At 38.3% G+C, this 27,619-nt stretch overlaps 1 protein-coding gene across 1 annotated transcript; it reads left to right on the forward strand.

Moving 5' to 3' along the window:
* The first annotated feature begins 19,239 nt into the window (after positions 1–19,239).
* LOC132636148 (uncharacterized) lies at positions 19,240–26,842 on the forward strand. The gene is made up of 8 exons (XM_060352854.1): positions 19,240–19,657; positions 20,441–20,700; positions 23,346–23,549; positions 23,746–24,028; positions 24,105–24,231; positions 24,319–24,614; positions 24,864–24,963; positions 26,218–26,842. Exons 3-8 carry the CDS (start codon positions 23,348–23,350, stop codon positions 26,665–26,667), a joined length of 1,458 nt encoding a protein of 485 aa, XP_060208837.1. The 5' UTR covers positions 19,240–19,657; positions 20,441–20,700; positions 23,346–23,347; the 3' UTR covers positions 26,668–26,842.
* The last annotated feature ends 777 nt before the right edge of the window (positions 26,843–27,619 follow it).

The raw sequence follows: 27,619 nt of genomic DNA on the forward strand, positions 1-27,619 counted from the left end.
CTCTATACACACACACCCACGGCTTTCTATTTACATCAAAATTACGGGATTTCCCTCTATTTCCAATCCTTAACATATTCACATCAATTCTATAACCTTAAAGGGGCAAAATTCTTACCTTTTCTTGAAAACCCGACTTGTCGTAAACGTCGTTCTTGCGCCAAACTAATTATACCCCGTTGAAGAGGGTCTTGAGCACTTCACAACTATGTAGAAACTAGGATTTTTGGATCAACAACAAAGCTTGGGAAATTTTCTTTCTCTTTTTCTCTAGCTACGGCCGAACCCTATTTTGTTGGTGTTCTTGAATTTTATTTTGATCTTTAATAATTACCAACTACAAAGTGATATATATCCATAACCTTGGTCATGTGCCTAGCACATGACATTAAAGGGATGGGTTTGGGCCATGGTTATGGCCGGCCAACCTCCATTATTTGGGCCTCAATTTTGTGTTGTATTTTTCTTGGCCCAATTCACTAAACGCCCCATTTTGTAATTCCCGAAACTAATTTCCGAAATTCCAAATTTATTCTCGGCCTTCCCCGAGGTCTTAACATTAATAATTCCATAACCAACATAGTCATATTCACTAAAATCAAAATATGTCCTTATAATCCACAAGTCGTAATTATTTCACGATTTCCAATTATACGAAAACACGGGATATAACACTGAGTATGTAAGGCATGAACAACAATACAAGGAGAGGTACCAGTGGATATAATCACAAAGGAATCATATGGCATCTCGTATGGAACATATCATGTCATATCATATCGTGTCATATCATATCATGTCATGTCATATCATGTCCTGTCGTATCATGTCATATCATGTCATATCATGTCATATCATATCCTGTCGTATCATATCATATCATGTCATATCATAGGGAGTCATATAATGTATCATAGACTGATTGAAGTACATGTACATATGAATGCCACTTAGGGCGGAAAGCATGCATGCTTATCGGTCATATCATATCATAGCACCGAACAAGTCGGCTCACCCACATAGCGCCGAAATACGTCGGCTCGCCCATATATCCCGCGTCCGGGCATCCCGCGTCCGGGATGATAATGCCAGCTGACCAGGTGGTGATGAAACATGTTTCCCTTCCCCATATCCCCATATACATGTATCCCTTCCCCCCTCCCATATATATATATAGCATGCATGAGAGCCCAAGGAAAGTCATGTGTCTATCGGAGTGACGTAAGGTCGGTAACTTCCGATTGTATTATGGAATCATCATGGTCGTCATGTCACGCCTTGAAGGAACAATTATAAGGAGAGACTATCAATGAAGAACATTATCTCGGGAAAACATAAAACAGGATCATAACATATTACTTCATATACTTTAAAACCTTCAAAGTAGTCATTATCCAAAAGTAGCTTAACATTTCATATCGTCGTATTCATGGTAAGAACATATCCTTGGCATATTCGTCATAGACACTTTCTCATGTCTGGCTTCATTATTGTCATCATAACTTCGTAGACGTTGTTTTAGTTATAAAAACTTTCAAAATTGTAAAACTTGGATTTTGGAGAAAAATTGTATATTTTGGAAAACATTTATAATTTTTGGAAAGGAAATCATGTTTTGAATTCATAACTTCTAGCTTTTGAAAATAAGGACGTTATGGGGAACATATGAAGACTCAGAAACATATTTTGGGTCGATCGGAATTAGTATACGAAAGTTATGAGCGTTTGAAGTTCAGAACCTTTTATAAACATTTCAGAAGTCATTTTTGGAAAATCATTCTTATCATAATCATCATAGAACATTCTCAATCTTGACATCATCATTGTCATCGTGAAACATATCCATCGTCTTTGCCATAAGAGCTTACGACACCATAACCTTTATTTTGGAGAAATACGAACGTTTTGGAAAACATTGACGGGTTATCGGGGAAGTAAGCATACCTTAGAATCATAGACATCTAACATTCAAAACACGGACGATATGGAAACAATTACAAAATTATAACATCGGGTTCATGCCATAGAAAGAAAGGGACGAGCCTTAACATACCTGTTACACGTCCTATTAGCTAAGCTTATGTGTCCGAGCTTGTAAGTCTACATTTAAGATAATTCACACTAATGTTAGCCTTTTCATCGTACACTTGTACCATAATTCAAATTATACTATTTTATATTCTGCCGAAAATCGGGCAGCATCTCCCCTATTTATATGCCTAGCCCAAATTTTTAACTCAGCAGCCAACAACACAATAACAGCACCAACATCAATAATATCTTTTTTTCCATATCAACATATTCCATAAAACAGCCCACACGCTGTTTTTCAACTTTTATAAGTAATTAACTCAGTATACAATTATTTAATCGCGCCTTCTTCGTAAATAAACTAGTATTAACACAAATAGGAAGAGATTCATACCTTTATCCTTTTAATATTGTTGTATCTTCCCTTTTTCACCTTATTTTTATGCCACAACGCACCGCCATACGATTCTGCAGTGAAAACTATACGCTATCCGGACTGAAATTGGGAAATTATACCTGGTTTGGGCTAAAATTTGGTGGTGAAAAGTTGGGAAATTTTCTGGAATATTTAGGGGGTTTTTCGTGGTTTTTGGGACGAAAATGAGGGGGTCTCCCCCTCTTTATAATTGTTTTGGAAGCTGCCAGAAGCAGCTGGAAAAATGCTCTGCGTGTTCGCGCTGCCTTCTAGCGCGATCGCGTAGAGTTAAATAATTTCATTCTGCGCGTTCGCGCAGGGTTAAAATGTCTGACTGGATGTTCGTTCAGTAAAACGGTCATAACTCTTGATCCCAATATCGTATGAGGGCCCACGACCTATGGTTGGAAAACTAATTCAATTATCTACAACTTCTATTTCTGAGAGTTTTCCAAAATTCCAAACTTATAATGCCGTTTTTGCCCTTTAAAGTCAGATCATCCGAAAACGTTTCCTTAAATCATCCTTTTGGAGGGCTTATGCCTATTTTTGGCTTATGGGTCCTTCTTGGACTTGCTCAACTTTCCATATACTACTCGTATGTATCTTCATATGTCCTTTATAAAACTCCGATGTGTGGGCCCCACTTAGCTTACAGCAACGAGGGCTTTTTGTCAAATAACGTATGAACTAATCTACACCATATGGTCTCCAAATTTCATATATATATATGCTATTGTTACCTTCTTATAACACCACCTTCATTCCTAACTTGATTCTCGAATTTTCGTTGAGCGCGTTCGCGCCACGTGGTGGCGCGTTCGTGCTGTATCAACCCTTTGGCCTGTACTAGCCGTCTACAGTTTTTGGTAACGCGAAATTTTTCCGGGGTGTAACAATGATTGTTCCATAATATAAATCAAAGATTACCGACCTTAAGTCACTCCGCTAAAGTGGTAGCTTATGTTCGAACCCTCATGAATGCTATGAGTATAATATGTGTGTAAAACTATTTTGTGACATTACCAAGTTTTATTATTTAATTTTGTTTTTTCTCTACACTCATTCTTACGATTTGATGTTTCTATAAATAAGGCACAGTTGACAGGGGGTGATGCTGTGGCCTATGATGTGATGTTTACACATATAAGACATAGTTGACAGGGGGTGACGCGGTGGACAATGATGTGATGTTCACATATAAAAGGCAGAGTTGACGCGGGGGGGGGGGGGGGGGACGCTATGGCCTGTGATGTGATGTTTACATATATAAGTCACAGTTGACAGGGGGTGACGCTGTGGCCTATGATGTGATGTTTATAGATATAAGGCTCAGTTGACAGGGGTGACGCTGTGGCCTATGATGAGATGTTTATATATATAAGGTACAGTTGACAGGGGGTGACACTGTGGCCTATGGTGTGATGTTTATAGATATAAGGCACAGTTGACAGGGGTGTGGCCTATGATCTGATTTTTATATATGTAAGGCATAGTTGACAAGGGGTGATGCTGTGGCCTATGATGTGATGTATATATATATATATAAGGCACAGTTTAAAGGTGGTGACGTTGTGGCCTATGTTGTGATGTTTTAGGGGTGACGATTTGGTCTATGTTATGGCATTTCTATAGATATATGTGTTTTCGTGATATAGCCATACTGATGCATTTATCTTGCACATATATTGACATGTCTCAAATGTCTTCCATGATTTTATGTACATGTTGATCTCTTGCCTTACATACTCAGTACATCGTTCGTACTAACGTCCCTTTTTGTGGACGCTGCGTTTATGCCCGCCAGGTGTAGATAGACAAGACGAGGATCTTTCATCATAAGCTGCCTTCAGGTACCAGTTCCGATTGGTGAGCTCCACTTCTTCCTGGAGCACTGCCGAGACTGGATGTATATATGTTTGTATGATTTTTGTTCAGGGCATGTCGGGGGCCCTGTCCCGACTTGTATACTTCAGTCATGTTCATAGAGGCTTTGCAGATAGTTCCTGTGCATAGCTTAGTTATGTTCTGTTGGTCGTTATATTGGCATCGTGGGTCCATTGGACATATATTTATACATGATATTACGTTCATATCTAGCCTTAGCCTTATTTTGTGATTCGAGACATAGAGAACACAAGTTATAAGTTGGTTCGCTCGGTTTCCGTAAGGTGCCGGGTGCCAATCACGCCTTACCAAGGGTGGGGTGTGACAATGACATCAAGGGAAAACATAGAATAAGATCATAAATCTCATAAAGCGTAAATTCATAAACTTTGGAATCTTTAGCAATAGAGTCATCATCATTATTATTATCATAAAACACATCTCATCTCTATCTTATACGGAGTTCTTAATAATCTTGAGCTTTCAACTCTTGGGATACAAGAAAGTCATGGAAATATAAGGAAGACAATAATATAAGGATCATGCCTTTGAAGGAAAGGGGACTAGCCTTACATACCTTTATGTTTCCTTAACGACTAAGCGTTCTCCTTCCAAGCTCACAACTCTACATTCATGAGATTTCGTACTACATTAGATCATTAGAAACATGCTTAAGGCTAAGCTAAGGCGACTAAGAGGATGACAAAAATTAGGAAACATTTCCTTTGTTTCGACAACTTTCTCCATATAATAAACAACTCCCAAACATCAATGGCAACACCCATAATATCATAATCAATATTCCTCACCAAGTTAAGCATTATCCAATTCTCAAAATTCCTTTTCAAGGTCATCCACAACCATAAATACAACACAACGTCATACTCATTCATATATAATACTTCTTTAAGATTCTTAATGTTATTCATAACAAGATTATACTCATAGCCCATCAAGAACTATGATTCATGTCAAATTCTTTTCAAGAATATCATTACTTCCCCCTTTAAGCTTCATATTCCATATTCTTATCTAATCCAAGTCTTTCAACCACTCAACACTTTTAATAACATGAAATAATTGTAAAGCTCACCTTTGATTATGTAGAAATGATCTTTGGAGGAGGATACTCCACTTGAGGACAACATCAACTTCAATTCCAACGCGAATTCCAAGCTTCCATTAACCCAAGTGAACACCCATACACTTGTTACACTTGATTCTTGGTGTTTGATCTTTGATTTACCTTGGATGTATGTTAGTATGGTATGGAGAAGGTTCTAGAGCTCTCTTGAGATGTGGAGGAAATGAGAAATTTGAAAAATCTGCACAAGGGTCACCTATTTATAACTGGAACTGGAAGGTTCCAGTGAAACGGTTCGACGAGCGGGTCGACGACCCGTCGACGTGTCGACGGTCTGTCAACTTGCTCCGTCGACTCACTCCTGAAATTCTCTGATTGCAGAAACAGAGGGACGGTGCACATCGACGGTCCGTCGATATGTCGATGACCCGTCGACAGTGACTGGTGTCTGCAGGATTTCCTAATTCAGTTCAAATTTTGTCGATTCGGTCCGCTCAACTTCTAACTCTATAATTTACCCAGAATACCTACAGATACATTTGTACATAGAGTACAACACTTTATATCCCTAAACTCAGGAACGGGTCCCTATTCTCAAGACATACCCGACTAGGAAATCATTAGTTCTACCATGACGAAGATGAGGGGCATAACAGTTCGCCTGGCGGGTGGTGTGTGCTGGGTGCCAATCACGTCTAGCGGGTATTTGGGACGTGACAGCTGCGGCGGTAAATGAACCGTAATAGTGAATTTAAGGGAATAGACCCGTACGTTGTAGCGGATGTGAGATCCGCTGGGGCAGATTCTCCAGTATTCGACTAGCTCGCTATTGCGAGCCTATCACCGCAGGGGCGGACCCGCTGTGGCGGTCCTGCAACCTATTGTAGCGATGCTGTGATACAAGTAACCCTACGCGATTTAAAATCTTTCTAACACGACTACGGAACAATTCTAACAGAAGCATTCCCCGCACAACTAACCGTACAACTAATTGATTTGGTTTTATGTCAGATATTGTGAAAAGTTTGGTAATAGCCAAATGGGTCGTTACATTAGATGCCAATTAAATAATCGTTCGTCCTCAAAAGATATGAGGCAGATAGAAACAAACAGAGGTGTCACATCGCAGGATAAGAGATAATTAGAGTCCATACCTAAATCTCATACTAGAAATTATCGATCAGGTTCTTTATTCATGAATTGAATTTGTTTCATTAGGACTGGGACCATTCCCTTGCGTAACTCAATTTACATCACACTACACGAGGGGAACTTTCAATAGTCTATCCGAATAAGATGACTGGCGAGGTACCAAATTTTAATGGCCGTCTGAGCTCATTAAGGTCATATACCCAACCACCAAGAGGACTTGAAATACGTAACACTCTATAATTATGGCTGAAAGTCAATACCCGGACCCACTGTAGCGATATCTTTAAGAATTGCACAAGTTGCTACAACGGCTGGCTTAACCACTATAGCAGTATCGCTACAACGATTTACATCCGCCATAGCGGAGGCCGACCAGTCAGAACAAATAGGGGAGGGTGATTTTTCACCTTCCCATTCTATTCCCTTTCCCCCACTACCCTAACACATTTCCCATTCCCTCAACCAACCAATTCATCAACTTCCTTCTTAGCACAAAACATCCCCCTCCTAACCCCATTCAAAACTCTCACCCAATATCTCACTAGAAAACCTCATACTCATAAGGGAAAAAGGGAATTTTTTGGCTTGGCAAGGGGTAATTTTTTTTGGAGCAATCATTATCAATTCCACTAAATCAAGGTATATATCGATTTCTACAACTCCAGAAAGCTACTAGGAACCCTTAATGTGGATCCTCCATGTCTAGGTATCGAGAAAATGCAAAACAAATTGAACCTTTTGAACAAGGTTTTCGGTTTGATGGGGGAGGGTGAGATTTGATGATTCGTAAGTTTTTTAATGTGTACAAAGATTTAACACAGCGTAATGCCTTGGGATTGCTCAATTTCGAGGGTGGAAAATGTTCTAATGAGGGTGGGTTGTTATTGCTAGTGGGTTTGAATCTTCAGCAAAATTAGGAGTTGTTTGCTGTTTGAAATGGTTCCCCGTATTTTGTAAACGTCACACACGCTAGAACATTAATCGATCCCTCAAATAGAGTGTTGCAATTCGCCCAAAACTATGAGATTTTTTTTTAAAAACTTAGGGTTTTTTGCTGGGCATGACAGTCCGCTGCCGCAGAACCTCTTCTGCTAGCATGAATCCGCTTTAGCACCCACGAGTGAACTGGCGCTAACATGGGGAAAAAGGAATGTCTCGCGAGCGCGATGGTTTGCTTGCCATAGCGAGTGTGCTCCCACGTGTCAGGTTTGCTATAGCGGTAGTGGTCTGCCCTCGTGAACACGTTCCTACGGTCCTGCTACAGCGGTGACATTGCCACTACAGCAAAGGCTACACAATGTGGCTAAAAACAGTAAGCTTGCAACATCGCAGCCGGGGTCATTTTTGCTGGGTTCCTTGGTTTGTACAATATCTAATTATTGGCTGGACTTGGTGTAAAATCAAACTAACAGTGTTTCTTGTCGTAGGTACTCAACTTTCCAGATTATGGTCCAAGATGAAGGAGGTAACGCATCCCTAACCACGATTAAGGAGCTCCAACCTAAAACTGGTTTCCAATTCTGCTAAGTCATCGACGCTATTTGGAACAAATGAGTGAGGTGTTATGTCACACCCTAATCCCGCTAGGGTGTGATGGGCACCCGACCCTTACATAGAGCCGACCGAACCCTCTGACTCTTAATACACAAATAACCTCTTTGAACCTTTAAATCAAGTAAACATGAAATACACAGTAGGCTTTCAGAAATATTCTTTTTCTTTGTTCTTAAATCAACAAAATCTGTAATCATATGGAATTTATCACATAACACAAAATGACACATCGGCTGATGGAGCCACTTACAAAACTGACATTCTATACCCACAAATCTGTCTGCAAAGTCTCTAGCATTAATCAGACATCATAGCACACACACTCTGACTCGGCAGCACTCCAGGAGCAAGTGGAGCTTGCCAACTCCGCTGGAACATCTTCTATAATAGCTTCAACTCATCTGGGTGTACCTGCACGGCATGAAACGCAGCCCCCGAAGAAAGAGGGGTCAGTACGGAAAATGTACTGAGCATGTAAGGCATAGAATACAGAAAATGGAACTATAATTGAAACAAGCAGTACAAAGGTAAGTACATCATTCAGAGTACCAACATGCTTATTTTCCAAACGCAAATCGTATATGCCGAAGTCATATGTCAGAAGGAGTACAACAAGTATGTAAATCATCCAGAGTGCCAAAATGCTTACTTTCCAAACACAGACTGTGCGTACCGACATCATATATCATCACCTACATATCATCATATACAGATATACATATAACTGATAGTGTTGTGGAACATACAACCCGATCCATATGTAATATAATAGTGCCGAGGAACGTACGACCCGATCCATATATATATATAACATATACTGCCGAGGAACGTTCGGCCCGATCCATAAATATAATATATACTGCCGAGGAACGCTCGGCCCGATCCGTAAATATAATATATACTGCCGAGGAACGTTCAGCCCGATCCATATATATATTATATTGCTGCGGAACGTGCAGCCCGATCCATATATATATTATATTGCTGCAGAACGTGCAACCCGATCCATATATATTATATTATTACCGACATCATATATCAGAAGAAATACAGAGGGTAAGTAGCTTATCCAAAATATCAGAATGCTAACTTTTTGAAACACAAATGATGCATATCAAAGTCATGTATAGGGCACAGGAACATGGTCGCCACTCCTGTCTCTGGCCCCCTAACACATCATACTCCAGAAGATTTCATATCTCCGAACATCTCCGTCACATAACACATCATAGCATATACACGGTACCCAGGACATATCAAACTCCGGGGAACCGGACACATCATACTTCGTAACATATACACGGAACCGGACACATCATACTCCGGAATATATATATGGAACCCGACCCTCAAGCAAGGGACTCGGCGAACTATACGCACGATACATACCGGCCCGGGACTCGGTGAAGGAGGCAATGACACATGCACGAGCAGAGTAGTGAGAAACTATATGCATATAAATCAATTCTGAGACTCGATGGACAAGTACGATTACCGACACCTGAAGGCTCAGAAATAGGTTTCGGATCAATCCGATTTAGTATAAGAAAGTTATGAGCGTTTGAAGTACAGAACCTTCTATGAACGTTTCAGAAGCCGTTTTTGGAAAATCAAAGCAACAACCATATCAAGTACCTTTCGGATATCGTTATGGATCAAATCAAATATAACTTTTGGAACCATATGTACGTGAAAGTTACAGACATTTTCACCACAGAACTTTTACGAACATTTCAAAGCAAATCCGAGATCTTTTACGAAAGTTAGGTACATTAAAACTTACAGAACTCTTTTAGAAACACATTCTTTATGCTTTTCTCGTTATTCAATCATATAATAAGCTCGATCATATCAGACATACTTATATCAGAAGTGAATCAGAATCATAGACAACCTCGGAAACATATCAAACAGAGCCTTGGAATCATGGATACATATCTAAACCATATGAAGTAGCTTATTTATTTATTAATCATACAATAGACTCAACCATACGAAACATGCTCATGACAAAATAGAATAAGCATCATAACCGAGCTCGGAATCAAAGAGTAGAGTTACCCCAAGGCGCGTGTCAGGTCATACCTTACTTAGCTCTAGGACATGCCAAAAGAAAGAAGGGGTAAGCCTTACATACCTGTTCGACCGCTTATAAGCTACGCTTATTCGTCCAAGCTTGTAAGTCTACATTTAAAAGGAATTTATGCTAATGTTAGCCTTTTCATCGCACATTTGTACCATATTTCAAATCATACTATTTTATATTCTGCCGAAAATCGGGCAGCATCTCCCCTGTTTATATGCCTAGCCTGAATTCTCAATTCAGCAACCAACAACAACAACAACAATACCAACATTAATCATAATATTTCCAATACCAACGTATGCCATAAAACAGCCCACACATTATTTTCTAAATTCCTCAACTAACCAAATTTGCGATATAACTATTTAATAATTTTATTTCCATAAGGGAGTCGAAATTAATACTAACAACATCAATAATGACATCCTCCACATTCTACAAGTTGCATACATTTATTTTCATTCAAAATTCTCTTCAAATCTCATTCCATAATTCACAACGCCAACAAACGAATTTATCACACTATTTTCTCCGTTCTAGTTCGGTAGAACTCTAAATAAACTTATTAGCAATGAAAAGGAACCTTAATATTACCTCAAGTGTGCAGCCACCACGTCCACCCCCTTATTTTTGGTTGATTTTTAGCTCAAATTGGAGGCAACGCAACGTAGAACACTTTTCTCTTCACGGGCTTCGGGATTCGGGGCTCAGATCTTGGTCAAAATTGATCTTTTCTCTCTAAGATCTCTTCTCTCTTTTTCTCCAGAATTTTCTGGGTGTTGTGTCCTGAAAAATGAGGAGAAAAGGCTGATATATCACTTAAATAAACATGGGTCATGGGCCTAACCCGGTTGGGCCCGGATTGGGCCTAACCCATCCGGGCCCAACCCACTGACCTTTCTGCCTTAAAACGTCCATATCTCTTTATCCCGACGTTTCCTGTGGACCCACGACCTATGGTTGGAAAGCTAATTCAATTATATACAACTTCCAGTTCTTGGTATTTTTCAAAATTCCAAAATTATATTACCGTTTTTGCCCCTCGAAGTCAGATCACCCGAAAACGTTACTTAAAAATATTTGTTTGGAGGACTTCCACTTTGATTTGGCTCAAGGGTCCTTCTTGAGTTGTGTTTGACTTCACATATGTGATTCATATAACTTGTCACGTGTTCCTAAAAAATCTCGATGTGTGGGCCCCACCTCCGCTTACGAATAATCCGATGTACAAAAAATACGAAATATAATACTATCAACGTGAGTTTAAATTATGTAGTAACAACGTGATTGTCAATGTTTAAGGAAGCACGTGTCACGCTCAAGCTCTGAAAATGCGGGGTATAACATGTTACTATTAGAACCGGGCTTCAATATCGATAACGTGAAGAGACGCACTCTGGAGTTCTACAACCGCTTGCAAACTATCAAGTGGAATCGTCTTGTTGACGACCCAGGCATGTGTAATGAGACTTGGGTTAGGGAATTTTATGCCATGCTCAACACTGTGGATTGGTCTTCTCCGGACTTAGATATCCTAATCCTAGGGGTGAAGGTGAAAATAGGGCCGAGGTGATCAATGATATCTATGGTTTGGAAACCTACTCGGATGATAAAATGGCCGAAAAAGACTATGAAGGCAACGGGGCTTGGTTGGTGTCCAAGTTAGTGGCGGAGAAAAAGAGGGGAGAAATTGATTGAGTAAACAATATGTTATATCCTGTAATTTTTTATACGTCTAATTATTCGCACGCTAATTGACTTAAGTAAAGACGGGATTATTTTCGGATATGAAATAGGAACTTTTAATTTTCAATTTTAATTAGTACACAAATTGTTTATAAATTTTATTTAGTGTAGAAATATTATTGGAGATTAGGGACTAATTAATTATGATTGGATTATTAAGTAGGGATTAGTGATTAATTAAAATTAATTAAGTTAATTACTACTTGTGGGCCCCACCCTTTTTAAATTAAAAAAAAATAATAAAAAGAAATAGTGGACGACTCATTAGGTGGGCACGTGTAGGGCTTAGGGAATTGATATATGAGTCAAAATATGACTCATTGTTCATCACTTCAACATTCTAATTGAAAAAAAAAAAGATGGAGAGGAAAGGAAGAGCTCTCGGCCATGGCTACTTTGGCCGAGAATGAGCTCTAGTGAATAGAGCTTGGAAGCTTGGTTTGGTCAAGAATTCTAAGTGTTCAAGGGGATTGCAACGTGAATTGAATCGTTGTGGGCGACAACGTTAAGGAACCAAAATTGTTAAGGTAAGATTCAATCCTTTTCTACATGTTTTGGAGGTAGTTTAAACTTGTATAATTTGATAGATGTGTGTTGAATATAAGGAGTTATGTATGTTGTTGTTGAGGTGTAAATTGAGCCGTGTAGGGGGCTGTTTTTAATTAGGAATGGTGAATTGATTTTAAGTAGCATTATGGTTGTTGTTATCATGGATTATATGGTAAAAATGAAGGAATTCAATGGTTAAAGTTGAAGTTGTGTTGTTTTGTGGGCATGTTGATATCCTTGTTGAATTGAAAGGATTGAAGGTATGATTATGTTCATATGTTGTGTTGGTATTGTTGTAATGACAGGAGTTTAATTGGAAGTTCGGGTTAGGCGAGTATATAGGGGAAATGCTGCCCGATTTCCGTTAAGTTCTTAACTAATGAAAATTCTAATTAAGAAAGTTTGAATTAAAGAACGAATCCTGTAAGAGATTGGTTACAGATTTATGAGCTAGGAAGTATAGTTTACTAACGATAGCGTTACTTTAGTATTAAATAGGCTAAAGGGGCGACGAAGCGAACGTGAATATGACTAACCTTTAATAGGTATGTAAAGCTAACCCTTCTTTCTTTTGGCATGATCGTTATGAAACGAACAGACGATGTGTATATGATTCCAAAGAAGTTCCTATTGTTAGAGCAACTAGGATGGCTAATTTTCTTGATTTCCAAAGGCTATTTCATTATGTCTTGATACGTGTATATGATTCCAGAAGTTCTATTTGGATATAATCTATAGTGATGTTCGAAAGGTACTTGATATGACTACTGTCTTGATTTTCAAATGATAGTTCGTTTTGATTATTCTATTGAGTCTCAAATATGATTTAATTTGCATATGGTTGCTCAATACTCTACTCGTTCATGCCTCAACATATCTTTCACTGAGTCCCGGGCCAGGATACGTTTTCGTGCACAGTTTCACTGCATTGTTCACCGAGTCCCTCACTAGAGGCTCGGGATATGATATATATATATATATATATATATATATATATATATATATATATATATATGATGGTGTTATGATGTGACGGTGTTATGATGTGTTTATGGCGCCAAGGATGGTATGTGGCGACCTTATTCACCGAGTCCCATAATGGGCTGGGTATGATACATGATATTGACATGAATGATTTATGTTTCAAAAGGCAAGTGTTATGGTATTCTGGATGTTATACTTGTCTCCTGTACCCCCTATTTCATTTATGATCCCTTTTACTATATTTCATGCTTTATATACTCAGTACATATTCCGTACTGACCCCCTTTCTTTGGGGGGCTGCGGCTCATGCCCGCAGGTACAGACTCTTGATCCGGTGATCCCCCAGCTTAGGCTTTCCATTCAGCTGTCTTGGAGAGCTCCGTTGTTCCGGAGCCTAGATTTTTGGTACAGACCTTCTAATGTATATATATATATGTTTGTCCAGGGGTACGCCGGGCCCTGTCCCGTCATATTTCACTGTTGATACTCTTAGAGGTCTGTAGACAAGTGTGTGGGTTGTATATAGATTACGATCAGCTGTGTCTGTATAGTTGTTGTGGATGTTCCTGTTTGTTGTGGCAGCCTTGTCGGCTTGCGTATTATAATGATATATAGTGGCAGCCTCATCGGTTTGCGTATTTATTACGTTATGATTTATTGGGAACCTTAAGGTCTACGCCGATTCCCATGTTGTCTATAGTGCTAGTTTGATTATGTCTAACAGGTACATATGGGTGTCCAGCTCGGGCACTAGTTATGGCCCAAGGGGCTGGGTCGTGACAAAAGTGGTATCAGAGCAGTTCATCTTCGGAGTGTCTACAGACCGTGTCTAGTAGAGTCTTGTTTATCGGTGTGTTGTGCACCACATCTATAAACAGGAAGCTACAGGACATTTAGGATATTATCTTTCCTTCTGTCTTAGATCGTGCGATAGAGCCAGAGTCTAGGAAAGCTTGTTTCTGACCTCTTTTCCTGTAGGTAGGTGCAGGATTGCGAGAGATGAAGAGGCCAGCTTCAGATAGTGGGGGCGCTAAGAAGGCCCCTAGGGTAAATTCAGGACCCCAGGCTCCAGGACCGAGCAGGAGTAGCCTCAGTTATTCTATCGAGACTGACCCATCGGAGGACCCAGCGACAATTCCTCCAGAGTTTTTGATATCTAGGGAGGCGGTCCCCGAGGCCATACCAGTTGCTCCTATGGCAGGACACCACGTTAGACCGGCTACCCTGGTAAGTGTTACGGATTACTCCAGCCCCCTATCCTGGTCGTCAGTAAACCAGGAGCTACCCGGTTATCTACATTTCTCGGACTCAGATGAGGAAGATGACGAAGGCCAGACGAGTAGATGGCAGGCAGATGATGACGAGGAGCACACTTCACCTTCTAGATCACCAGATCAGACTAGAGACCGATCGACCACAGGTATATGAGACTTTATTGAAATTTCCTACGTATATGCATTTGCTATAGACTATTACCTAATAGCGGCGAGCGGAAATCAAAAGGGGCCGACGACCAAGTATTTATAAGTAACAGCGACCAAGGTGTTCCTATCACTAGGGGAATTTCGAAATCTAGGATGGAAAGTAGTCATACATACGGGTGGAAGTTGATATTGAGGCTACGTTATGAGAAATTGTATATGTGCGAAATGGCAAACTGGCCATCCTTATGGTAAGTTGTGGTAAATATAGTAAAAAAATAGGTTGAGTGTATATGTATATTGTAGATAAGCCCAGTTATAAAGTATGCACAGAAGAAGCTAAAGGAATCAGTAACGGTAAGCAGACTATATGTTAGACATAGTGTAAGTGTTGCAGGTATAATTGAAACCTGCGGTTAAAGAATGAAAGGGAAATAAACAGGAAAGTGTAACGGGTGCAGTCTGAGTTGGACATACGAGGTAGGTTCATCAATGTTTTTTAAATATATTTTTATTGATATAGGGAGCCCTGTGCGGCTGTGATACGAGATAAAATATATGTATATATGTGGGCCCTGTGAGGCATTGTTGGTATTTCCTGCATGCAGGTTTTGAGATAGTAAAGAAATACAGAGGAAACTCTGCCAGAATTTTCTTAGAAATAGAAAGAGAATGACATATAAGTTCGTAATGTTTTCGAAAGGTCGCGTCAACAGTAACGATAAGATTTGACCAAGTCGTAAGTACGTCTGACTTCGAGAAAAAAAAAGGGTTAACGGTTGAATTGACAATAATAGCAAATATGAGGTCGACATTGATATGGTAAATTTATCATGTTGGAGTAAGGCTTTAAGAGATATCCTCCATGTCAACCGTAAGGGGCATCATACCTATTTGGAAAATTTGATTCAGAAGAAGCAAATATGAGTAGCAAAGTTTGGAATTCATTTGAACGGACCAGGATACCTTCCAACCACATTTTACTTCCGAAAAAGCTCGTGTTGAAGAGCAAAAACGTCTAGCATTTAAGTTTCACTTTTATTCGAAGAGTATGAAGCATACGGTAAGTAATTTGTGAACTAAATGGTTCGCTCACGACCCAAGAACAAATCTGGGGGTAAACTATGTAAATCAAGCATTAGGAGCCCCGTGATGCTAGTCGGATTCTAGTTCCCCTTCTTATGGTGGTTTGGAAGATTATTATGAGAATGAGTAAGGCCCAGTGAGGAAGTGACTAAAAGATATGACGTGATCTATGTGACCAAAGTATAAAGGCACATATGAAATGGAAAGGCAAGGTGTTGAACGAATGAGGAAGACTTATAATGTTCTACAGGGAGAGTTCAGAAAAGAGATTATGCGATAACGAAAATGAAAGCAAGCACTAGAAAAGAATGAGTTAATTGAAAGGAGGAAATAAGAAGGAAGCGAGCGAGATAACAGTGCATGATTGGTTACGACATACATAGCCGAGAACACGAGCAGTACAAGCGACAGAGTTGCGAAGGACCAAACTATAAAGATAAGAAATGAAGCAGAATAAGTGTCAGAAAACGACTGGGATGGTAAGAACAAATAGGGATGAGCAGAATATGTTTTGAGAATGAAAAGGGGTTATGCAAAAGTAGTGTTTTCCGAAGGATACAGAGATAGCATGAGATTCCTCATGCACAGAGTGAAATATGGACATAGATTGCAGAAATGGTAAGGGAATACTAAAGGAAGCACCCTAGATAGACAAAGTTGATTGAGTACGAGTGAAAGATAAAAGGGGAATACATAGCTACGAACTTAAAGGTGTAATACGACGAAAAGATGATAAGATAAGACTATCACTAAGATGTACTCAATATGACTTTGAGTAAGTTAGAAGTCAGTGTGGGGCATACAACAAGGGTAAAGGAGTATAAGGCATAAAAGAGTACGGCGTGTGTATGACTGCACCTCAAAAAAAGTGAAATCCGTAAAGGACAAGAACTGTAGGCCGGAGGAACAAATAATGCAAGGTAAATTTATTAAAGGAAACAGATGATACAGGTTGGGATAAAAATAATTTTACAAGAGAGCCTTGGATACTTATCATCAGAATATAAGTGATACCTAATTGAGAATTTGGAATGACTACAAGTATTAGTTAATTATTGATTGGAGTAAGTGGAATGTGGCCTTGGGTGAATTGCTACATTGATTACATTACTCGAGTATAAATTATCAAATAAGATGTTTTACCATATATCGAAAGGTTCTCGTCGCTTCCTGACTCGCTTCCTCACTTTGATTAAGGTTTCATACGTGGATAATCAAGTTATAAGTTATAAAGAAAGACGTGAGTATGGTGCAGTATACCAAGCGAATTGGAAGAAGGATCGGGCGAATTTGAGAAAATAGGGACATAGAGCGGAATATAAACGGATGATGGTATAAGTACACCCTTAAGGGGGAAAGAGGATAAAAGAAATGCAAGTATAAGATGGAAACAATTGACACTACAATATATTTGATATGGATACTTAAATTTCAGGTGAGATCTCTTGCCGAAACAAGTTAATAAGATCCAAAAGCCAACAATCAATGGATAGGATTCAGGATGGTATTTGAAACAGTGCTGAGAATTATTGGTAAAGGTCTGAGATAATACAACATTAGAAAGTGGCTGCTTATAAGAAGGAAGAATACGACAAGAAGATGGTAACGAGTAACTTAAGGGATATTATAAAGGATATCAATGCTATACTGGATTAGAGGTTAAGACGTTGGCAATGGGGTTGCTTGCTAATGATACTGTAACTTATAAGTAGCAAAGAAGAAAGGATAGGAAATCTCCTATAATAGGATATGAGAAAAATCATATGGTGAATAAAGGAAGCGAAAGGAGCATGACAAGATAGACCGCAACTGAGTTTTGGTACAAATAAGATATGCAAAACAGGATGAACCAGGAGAAGGAAGGACTATGACTAAGATTGGGTATACTTTATACAAGTTGTACAAGAATAGTTATGCAATCTATGAATATTTGTATGTTAAGAGTGAGACCAAGACAATCAACACAAGTGGGTCACTCATTACTGAGTGACAGTGAATTTATATGTCAGATTAAGAGAAATTCTTTTAGAATTATACCAGTTAATAATAGACAGATCACACAGCAGCTATGCGAAGTTATAAAACGAGGGTACTCTAGCGCTAGTTGATAGCAAACCCTAAAGATTGAGATCAAGAGCTAGAAGCAAAGTGACAGTTAAAATCTTTTAAAAGGAAAGTCAAAAAGTGACGCATAATGTTGAAGCTTCCTTACGGGCTGTAACAGTAGGACAAAGCAAGGTTATTCACTACTAAAAAATCAGCGTTTAGTGACGGAATATTAGCGATGGACCATATTCTGTCGCTAATTAACGACGGATTAGCTACGGATACCTCATTTTGTCGCAAAAAAAGAAACTAAAATTTTATCTCATTATATAGCGACGGATTAGCAACGAACAATGAGTTTCGTTACTAATAATTAGCGCGAATTTTTGGCGCCTTAAATTTACTACAGATTTAGCAACAGAAGAGGTGCGACAAATTTTATTTTTAATTAGCGACGGATTCAGCAACGAAATATCCGTCGCTAGGCCTTTAATTTTTCTAGAAAAAAATATATATTTGCAGCAACGGAAAATTTTGTCGCAATATTAACTATTAAAAGAAATCAATGTATTATTTAGCGACGGATTATAAAATCCGTCGTTATTCCGTCGTTAAATGTAAAAAACAAAAGATATCTCCTAGCTAGGTTACGCATTCTTTCATTTCCAACACAGTAGCCAACACGGATAGAGAGATAGACTGTGCGAAATTGGTAACATAGAGAGAGAGAGCACAACATAGATCAAAATAATGTGAATCTAGGGTTTACATTGTGTTTTTCTCTTCTTCTACTGCAACGTTTATCTAAAGGAAAGGTATGTTTTGATTTTTGTATGTGTTATGGGCAGTTTCTTTCTTCTTTACCTCCTTCTTTGTGTTTTCTGGCATTAAATCTAAAACGAAATTAAGATATCTGTGTTTTCTTGCTTATTATCTAAATGACAGAGTGTTTTAAGTGTTTTTTTTGTTGCTAAAATCGAAGTTGGGTGTGTTGAAAACTGTTGGGTTTATAATTTATTTGAAGGTTAATTATTGGGAATCTCTATTTAGGCGAAAATCTGATGAAAATGGAAATTCGACCTTTGTTTGTGCTAAATCTTGTAGGATAATATTATTTGGTGGTTAAAGTTTGTTTTAATTTATTGTATGTCGAGAAAAAGCTTGAAGAACTCAACATTCTTTATATAATCTATGATTTGAAATCAGTGTTAGTGAACTGGGTTTCTTACTCGATTTTCTTTGTTTCAGTTTCAGTTTTGTTAATTTCAGTTTGTCATTTTTTTTTAACTAAAAGGTGAATGATATGGTCTGTTTCACTAAGTTATTTCAGCTTGTTCTTCCATTTAGAGGTCATTCGGTTGTATTAATGATATGAAGACAGAACATTAATTTGATTGCTTTGTTTATGTCAACATTAATAGGAACATGAATAATCTAGAGCGTGATTGGATGTATAATAGGTTCGATGGCCGAGGGGGTATAAACTCTAGCTTTGTAACCGGTGTAGATAATTTTATCCAATTTGCACTTTCTCAACGATATGTAGTGGACAGCTGGTCAGAATTCATTGACGTGCTACTCATTGAAGGTTCTGCATTTTAGTTGTTGTTGTTGAGGTATTGTTGCATGTATTGAAGTTCTTCTCACTTAAGTTTATTTATCTCCTCTCTCTCTATACAGTAACTTGACTATTGATTTGTATAAAATGATAAATAGCAGTTGTTGATGACAAAGAACTGCTACATTTTTTCTACAACTGATGAGCAAGTATGGCCAAAATTGAATTTGATGAAAACTACTGCTTGTGTTGTCATGTATTCTGCATTTTCTGAAATTCTGCAAACTGTTAACTCATCATGTGTGTCATACCATGTGATTCTGTTGTCATGATTCTGTTGTGGTGTTAATATCTTCTTGGAAGCTGTAACAGTCTAAATTCTCATCAATGTATCAAATTGCTATGTGACCTGTAGTAGCAAATCTGCATCTGCTGCTACTAGTCTTAAACTTGCTTAACAAGATTAGTAAACCAGGACTGCAGTTCTTCAAGAGAACTGCACATCTGTAGCCTTTGAGATTGTGACATTTGTTCCTTTCAAGCTTGCCCTGAGTTAACAATTTGTGCCCCTATGACTTATTTGTTGAAAGACATCTGCTTGCAGTCTTTGTTTCCCCTTGTGCTATCATAACATCACTTCCCAGTCCCTGCAGCATATCTGATATCCCAGCATACCATGTAGCCATGCTTGTGTGATCTCTGCAGTTTTGTTGCTGCTTCTGGCTGCTATTTCCTTGAGTTGTAGTGCAACCAATTCCTGCCTGCCTGGATTACCACCTGTCTGTTGTTCCTGAAAGCCAGCATTGCACCTTCATTTTTTTTTTTTGATGATCTTGAGCAGCTGATGATTCAATTCAGGCTTGATACAACAGCTGATCATAGTTGCTGCAGCAATCCTTTTCATTTGGTACTGCAAATAAATTGCCTGGTTAACACGACGAAGTGGGAGTAGCATCTTCTCTTGGCTCTCAGTTGATAACAGCATCAACAATGACCCATCGCATGCACTGAATGCTTGTTAGCAGTTGCTGTGATGTAATCCTCAACAGACATGTCATTGACCTGAACACTAGTATAGGCTTAGACACCAGAAATAAACAGGTTTTTTTTTTTTTTTTTTTTTTGCTTTGTGTCCTCCTTGTTGTGCAATGGTGTGTTTAGACAGTGCATCTGCAGTGGTATTTGCCTCTTTAAAATTATGCTTGCATTCAAAAAAATGCTTAGAGATTCTTTGTAGCCTCTCAAGAGATTGAATCAAATTCCATGGTGGTTTAGCAAGATTGCTAATCCATTTAACTTTCTAGGCACCATTCAACACCCTTATGTCTCCTTATTCCTTCTGATGTCGAAATTGATCACCTCTCTGCACATTGTATATTATTTTTTATTTTTTTTGGTGCACACCAAGGCTGCAAGAGCACCTTGTGCCTTTCCATGCTGCAAACAGGTGAAGTACTGCATTGCTGCTATTTGACAACTTGCCAAATTTCTCCAAGTCAAAAATCTTGCTTCTCCAAGACTTCTGGTGTTTATTCCTTGCTGCAACCAGCCTTCCTCCTCTTTTTTTTTTTCTGGTACATTCCAACAGCAGCATATGCTAAAGTAAATCAGTGATTGATTCTTCTTAGCATCCATGCTGCATTGCTAGTGTTTGATACTCAACAGCTGTTCTTCCAACTAAGACCCTGTCCACATTTAGTTGTTGCACATTTGAAGTATCTGTTTGTCAAGTTTGAAGTTCTGGTTTTTTTTTTTTCTTCAAACTGGTGTAATTTTGGTGTCTTGAACACAACTGTGCACCGCCTTGATCAACAATTAGAAGGCCATTGAACACTTCATATTTCACTCTAGAACACTTCATATAACTTCATATCTGCATTTTTTTTTCTGGTTCACATAGACAAACAGCACATCCAAGTATTGATGCTATGTAATGTGAAGTTACTCCCCTTCTTAGGAAGAGATGGTGGAAATTAAGCTCAGTGCCACATTTGCATATGACCTGCAGCATATATTGCTTCTTGCTGCAGTTGATCTTTTTTTTTTTTTTTTTTTCTACCAAAGAAGCAAAGTATCTGTGCTCTCATTTTCACCACTGCTGCATATGATGTTACTGCTTAATGTTCCTTCATGTGTTCTTTGGCCAATACTCCATGTGTATCAGATTGCATCCCCGTCTCACATTACGCTTCATCATTTGATGTTTCGCAGAATCGCACCAGCAGGTGTTTTTTTTTTTTTTTTTTTTGAAACAAAGTACTTTTTTTAAGTGATAAAAAAAGTACTTTCTTCTGAAGAAGAAAAAAATACTTTTTTTTTTCTCTCAAAAAGTATCAATTGAAACAAAGTACTTTTTTTTTTTTAAGTGATAAAAAAAGTACTTTCTTCTGAAGTAGAAAAAAAAAAAAAATATATATATATATATATATATATATATATATTTCTTCTCAAAAAGTTGCCACCTTGTGCTTCCAAGTCCTCAAAAGGTTGCCATGATAACACTAGATCAACCTCATTTTAGCCTGTCACCTCTGGGCTTTGTAATAGGTCCTGTCCTGTGAATCATTTCTTTGTGTTTGTGCCCATGCATGGTTCTAAATTTCCAAACAACAGCTCTTTGCACTTGCTACTGTCCATTGAATGTAAACAGCAGTGATTTTTTTTTCCCTTTCTCTTTTGTGTGTGTGTGTCTGAGTGTGTATTTTCCCTTTCTGATGTTCACCAACAACAATAAGGAAGCATCTGTTTATTACCACCAGTTGCATATGAGCATCATTAACCAACAGATCAGTGTGTTGACTCAGCTGATCAAACCATACCAAATGCAGTACTTCATCATAGGTAACCACAGCCACCAGCAGCCTATGTACTTTATCCAACTATTGACATTTTATTGAAACATATCCTGTGTCACTGCAGCATATATGATTTTCTACTCCTGTATTCCATACTTCCCATTAGTAGAAAACATGTTGGCAGTGAAGAAAGTTTGCTGTCCATGAGCATGCAGAACCTCGACACCCTACTGTCTTTCATCAGCAGTAGTATTCAGGAGTTTAGCAGAAACCTCCAGCCTTCTTTGTCTATTTCCTTCCTGGTTCACACCAGGGTTCTCTTTTTTTTTTTTTTTTTTTCCAGCAACCACCATTCCTTTAGCTTTGATTCATAGACCACATTAAGTGACGTAATTCATCAAGCAGACATCAACCACCAGTAACCTTTTGCTCCATCGGGTTTTTTTTTTTTTTTCCTCATCACATTAATCAAAGTGCTAATTGTAAACCAACAACTAAACTAGTAAACCATGAAACCACCATATGTTGCTGTCTTTGTTGAAGTTGGTACAGAAATTAGGCTTTCTCGTAACTGTGCTACTGCTGCCACAGAAGTTGATCTCTATAGATTGTGATTTAAAACTGCAACTTAGTGTTGTTATTTGGCTATTTAAAAATTTTGCTGCTGTTTGCTGAATGTGTGCCTAATAGGTATATACAGTGTGTTTGTGTTTGTTTGTCTGTTTGAAGATTGATCTCAATGCAAGTGACTTGTTTGAGTGGGTAGCATCATGACTGTCCGGATTTATTTAAGGATGACTGTTTCATCATGACTGTTTGAAACATCCTTATTCGTTGTTTAAATTTTGCAAAACACCCAAAGCATGCTAAACTGTCATGATTGTGACATCCGGCTTTGGATATTTTGACAGTCATGCTTTGGATTTAACCATGTCCACATTTTTTTTGTAGATATGGCTCGAGGCAGAGGTCGAGGTAGCGGAGGTCGTGTAGGAAAGTCCTCATTAAGGTGTGATTCTACTGGTCGTGCAAACATGCCTACCATTCCCATTCCCACCACAGTTAGTCCTCAACAAGGTGGTACGAGTTTCATAGGTGGGCCAGATCCTATAAACCAAGTTCAAACTTTACGTACGCCACCGGTTCAAGCCTCAGGTCTGTTTATTACTGCCTCTCATAATAGAAACTATAAATTGTAGGTTTGCTTGTGTAACAAGCTGCAGATTTTGTAAATCAAGCTGCAGATTTTGTAAATCATGATTAGTCATATTTGTAGACTTGCAAACAGCTTGTATAAAAACCTCTTTACTGATGGTTGCTTTAATTTCCTCACGTCCACATTTTTTTGTAGATATCGCTCGAGGAAAAGGTCGAGGTAGTCCTCAACAAGGTGGTACGAGTTCCATAGGTGGGCCAGATTCTATAAACCATGTTCAAACTTTAGGTACGCCACCGGTTCAAGCGTCAGATCACGGTAGTAACCCAACCATCCCTGAATTATCTCCCATTACACCTGATCTGAGCGGCCCAGTAGATGAGGGTACATCAAACCAGAGCAACACTGTCAGGGAAAAAGAGTCCAGTAGTCGTCGTAGGCAGCGGACACTTACACTTGTTACTCTTACTCCTGCAGGGTTAGTCCATGCTTGTATTATTTTTTTATATATAATTTGTGGTAGGCCTTGAAATAATATTTTCAAATTTATGCAGGTTGGAACCTTCTAAAGAATGCTCTAATACCATATCCGCATCTTTCAAAAATCAACTTGATCCCAATGGAATCAATTGGAAAGGTGTCTCAGAAGATACTAGAAATTTTTATTTTGGGGAATTCAAGGTATAACTTTCATCATAATTCGTTTTATAAGTGTATTAGCTTTTATAGTTAGGATACTAATAATATTAGTTTATAAACTGTTTTCAGAAGACATACCATTGGGACTCTTCGATTCCTGAGAGTGTAATAAAAAAACATTGGAATACTAAGGCAGCAACAAAGTATAGGAATTTCATTAGCAAAATTAAACAAAAAAGGATTAAGCCGGATTATGTGTCTGATAATGTGTGGGAACGCTGGTTGCAACTTTGGGCGGATCCTAAGTGTGTCGAAAAGTCGGAGATAAATGCAAAGAATCGTTGTGGAGGGAAAGAAGTTGCTGCCGGGACTCACACGGGTGGCTCTATCTGCATTGGGGAGCATCGCAAGAGACTTGTAAGTATATATATTTCTTTTCATACACTCTTAAATTTTTTATATTTACTACTTGAAAAATACTACTTGAAAATTGTTTTTTCAAGGTGTTTTTTGCAATTCTTGATTCTGGTTTACCTAGGTATATATATTGCTATTTTCTTGATTACTATGTTGTTGTCTTTCTTGAATTATTTAGATTTTTCTATTGCTAGTTATACTGCTATTGTTCTTGGTGTAATTTTCTGAAATGAGTAACTTTTGCATAGGCTTGTTACAAAGGGTCGAGATCCAACACCAGGTGAGGTACATTTGCATGTCCATACACATGATCATGATGGAGAATCTTTTGTTGATGAGCGTGCCCGAGCTGTCCATGTAAGTTCAAAATTTTATAATTTCAGAATTAAACTAATGACTCGTAAAGGTGTGGTAAACTAATTTCAGAATTTCAGAATTAATGGAGAATCTTTTACCTAGCTGCTGTAAACAGCAGTGTTTTGTCGACGTCTCGTAAAGGTGTAGTTAATGCTAACTAAAGACTGGTATGATGGTTGTGATATGTTTGTAAAGCTATGTAGGATCCTATATTAAGATGTGAAGCATACATTATGAATCCTGTTAGATAGTCTGGTGTTCTGCAGTCAAATATACGACTAAGTTGCTTAGTGGTTATTATTATATATCAAACGAAACCAATAAGCTGTACAAGTAACACTGTCAAAATAAAAGCACAACAATAAACAAATTTTATGCTATGAATCATTGCCCAGCACCTATCACTATATGAACTTGGTTTGCTTCCATGCATTTGTTTGCTGTTAACCACAAACCAGTGTCATCAAACCAGCTCAAAATGTAAGTGCTTCTTGTTCCTCTCAGTAGTTGTAATCCTATGTAGGTTTGTATTACTATATGTGTCAAACTTAGCCAGATATTGCAAGTTTTCAATAGGAATGAGCATAGCTAATACTGCCCATTAAAAACCATACAATAGCAGTACTTGGTTAGGAATATGGCTAAGGTTGGGAATATGAAACTTATCCATGTTGATAAGCCTTCTTTCAGTACTTGGTAGTTCTGAAAAATGACTGAACTCAACTTCACTTTGATACTTCTCAGTCAATTTTCTGAAAGTCTCTTCCTTTTCCTCTGAAAATTCCTTATTTGCCAATTGAATTTTCATTTCTTCTCTCTTTTTCTTGAGCTCATTGATGGCTACCAGCTTCTTAGCATGCTCCTTTTGCTGTTTTGCAAGCTTTGACTTCTTTTTCTTACCTGAAGCATATGAACCATGAAGCATGATCCTTTGCTTAACTTGTGAAAGAAATCCTGGATATAAATGAATAGAAATCTGGCTTAGGATGTTGTTAAGACTGATGAACTGATGAGCATAAATACTGTGTTTAGCATAATTGTGCAGTTAATTGATGTTCGTTGTTCCCCTGCTGACTCGCAGCAGCAACAAGTGCGGCATTTATGCAACCTTGTGCCTGTTAGTCTGTATTACTTGTACACCAACGAAAAATGGATAAATATCTGCTCTCTTATCTTTGGTATTCATTTATCTTTTTATTTGGTAAAATTGAATGGTTAGTATTCTTGATGTTTTAATTTCACTAATTATTACAGGAAAGATATCAAGAAATATTACGGGAAAAATCACAGTCTCAGTCTGATATTGATCAATGTGAAGCATATTACGAAGCTGCTGGGGGAACAAGGAAGAGAAGAATATATGGTCTTGGATCTCAAGCACAAAGTTATTATGGGCCGAATCTTTGCGTCAATTTTGCCTTTAATGCTTCAGCATCAGCAGCACCTTCAACTTCTCAATCAGCCCCTACAGAAAATATGGAGGAGTTAGTGATGCGATTGATTCCTACACTGACTGATCGCTTGCTTCCTTTATTTATTGAGAAGGCACGCGGAGTGATTTCTTCACCATCACATCATCCAAATACTCCTGTCGACAAACCATCAGTTGTGACACCCATAGTGCCTCCTCCTACTACTGTCAACGTTGACGATGTTGATCCTTTAGTTTCTGATGGTGATCGTAGTCCTTCACCCATGCATTAGTTTTTTATGTTATCCGCTTTTTGTTGGAAAGAACAAACTTATGCACTAACAATACTTGATGGATGTGTGGGTTCTTTTGGTAGTTGATAGCTTGGTGTTGTCGGTGTTTTGGACTTAACGATTGGGATTTCGCTATCTATTTTGAACTTTTTTTATAAATATTATTTTATGTGAATGTCAGTTATTTTTAAGGGTATTTATTAATTTGTATTTAGTATGTGTCAACAGGTGTATTTAAAAAAAACAGAAGAAAAATATTTGTGACAGATTTGCGACGGATTTTGGTCGTTGCTAGAGGGACAAATATTCTATTGTCGCTAAATGCAGGTACAAATAATTCAATATTTTGCGACGGATTAGCGACAATGGTGTTCGTCGCTAATTTACTAAAACGACGAAATGAAATATGAAATTAGTCACGAAATTTATAACAATAGCAACAAAAATAATCCGTTGCTATAATGTGCAACGGATCTCAAACGTCGCTACTCTGTCGCTAAGTTTGCGACGGATTTAAATTTTCCGTCGCTAATAGGTTAGCAACGCGCAAAATCGTAACAGACGCTTATCCGTCACTAATCCGTCGCAACACATGTTTAGCAACAGATATATGCTGATTAGCGACGGAATATGTCCGTCACTAAACGCTGTTTTTTTAGTAGTGATAGGAGTCAAATAAAATTACACCCTGGGAAAGGTCGTTTTATCCGTAGGGTCTGTGAAGGGTCTACAACCACCGGAGGTATGACATACTCCAAAAAAATTGTAAAGTCATATAAATCGATGAGGGATGTCTGCACGTTTACAAGATCCTATTTAAATGTTAGAAGGTAAAGTAAAGTGAACGATACATCATCTTAAAGGAGTAACTATAGAAAAAGAAAGAGTCGAGTCATGACTACGTGCACCATGAGTACAAGTCTGAATCAATCAGTGACAGTACAATTGAACA

Source organism: Lycium barbarum, chromosome 4 (assembly GCF_019175385.1).
Source record: "Lycium barbarum isolate Lr01 chromosome 4, ASM1917538v2, whole genome shotgun sequence".
Lineage (NCBI taxonomy): Eukaryota > Viridiplantae > Streptophyta > Magnoliopsida > Solanales > Solanaceae > Lycium > Lycium barbarum.

What these genes read in the sequence shown, in the direction of transcription:
- LOC132636148 (XM_060352854.1), top strand. Translation starts at nt 23,348, where the DNA reads ATGGCTCGAGGCAGAGGTCGAGGTAGCGGAGGTCGTGTAGGAAAGTCC. An exon ending in TTTATTTTGGGGAATTCAAG is followed by an intron (nt 24,232 to 24,318) that starts GTATAACTTTCA and finishes AACTGTTTTCAG; the next exon opens with AAGACATACCATTGGGACTC. An exon ending in AGCGTGCCCGAGCTGTCCAT is followed by an intron (nt 24,964 to 26,217) that starts GTAAGTTCAAAA and finishes TAATTATTACAG; the next exon opens with GAAAGATATCAAGAAATATT.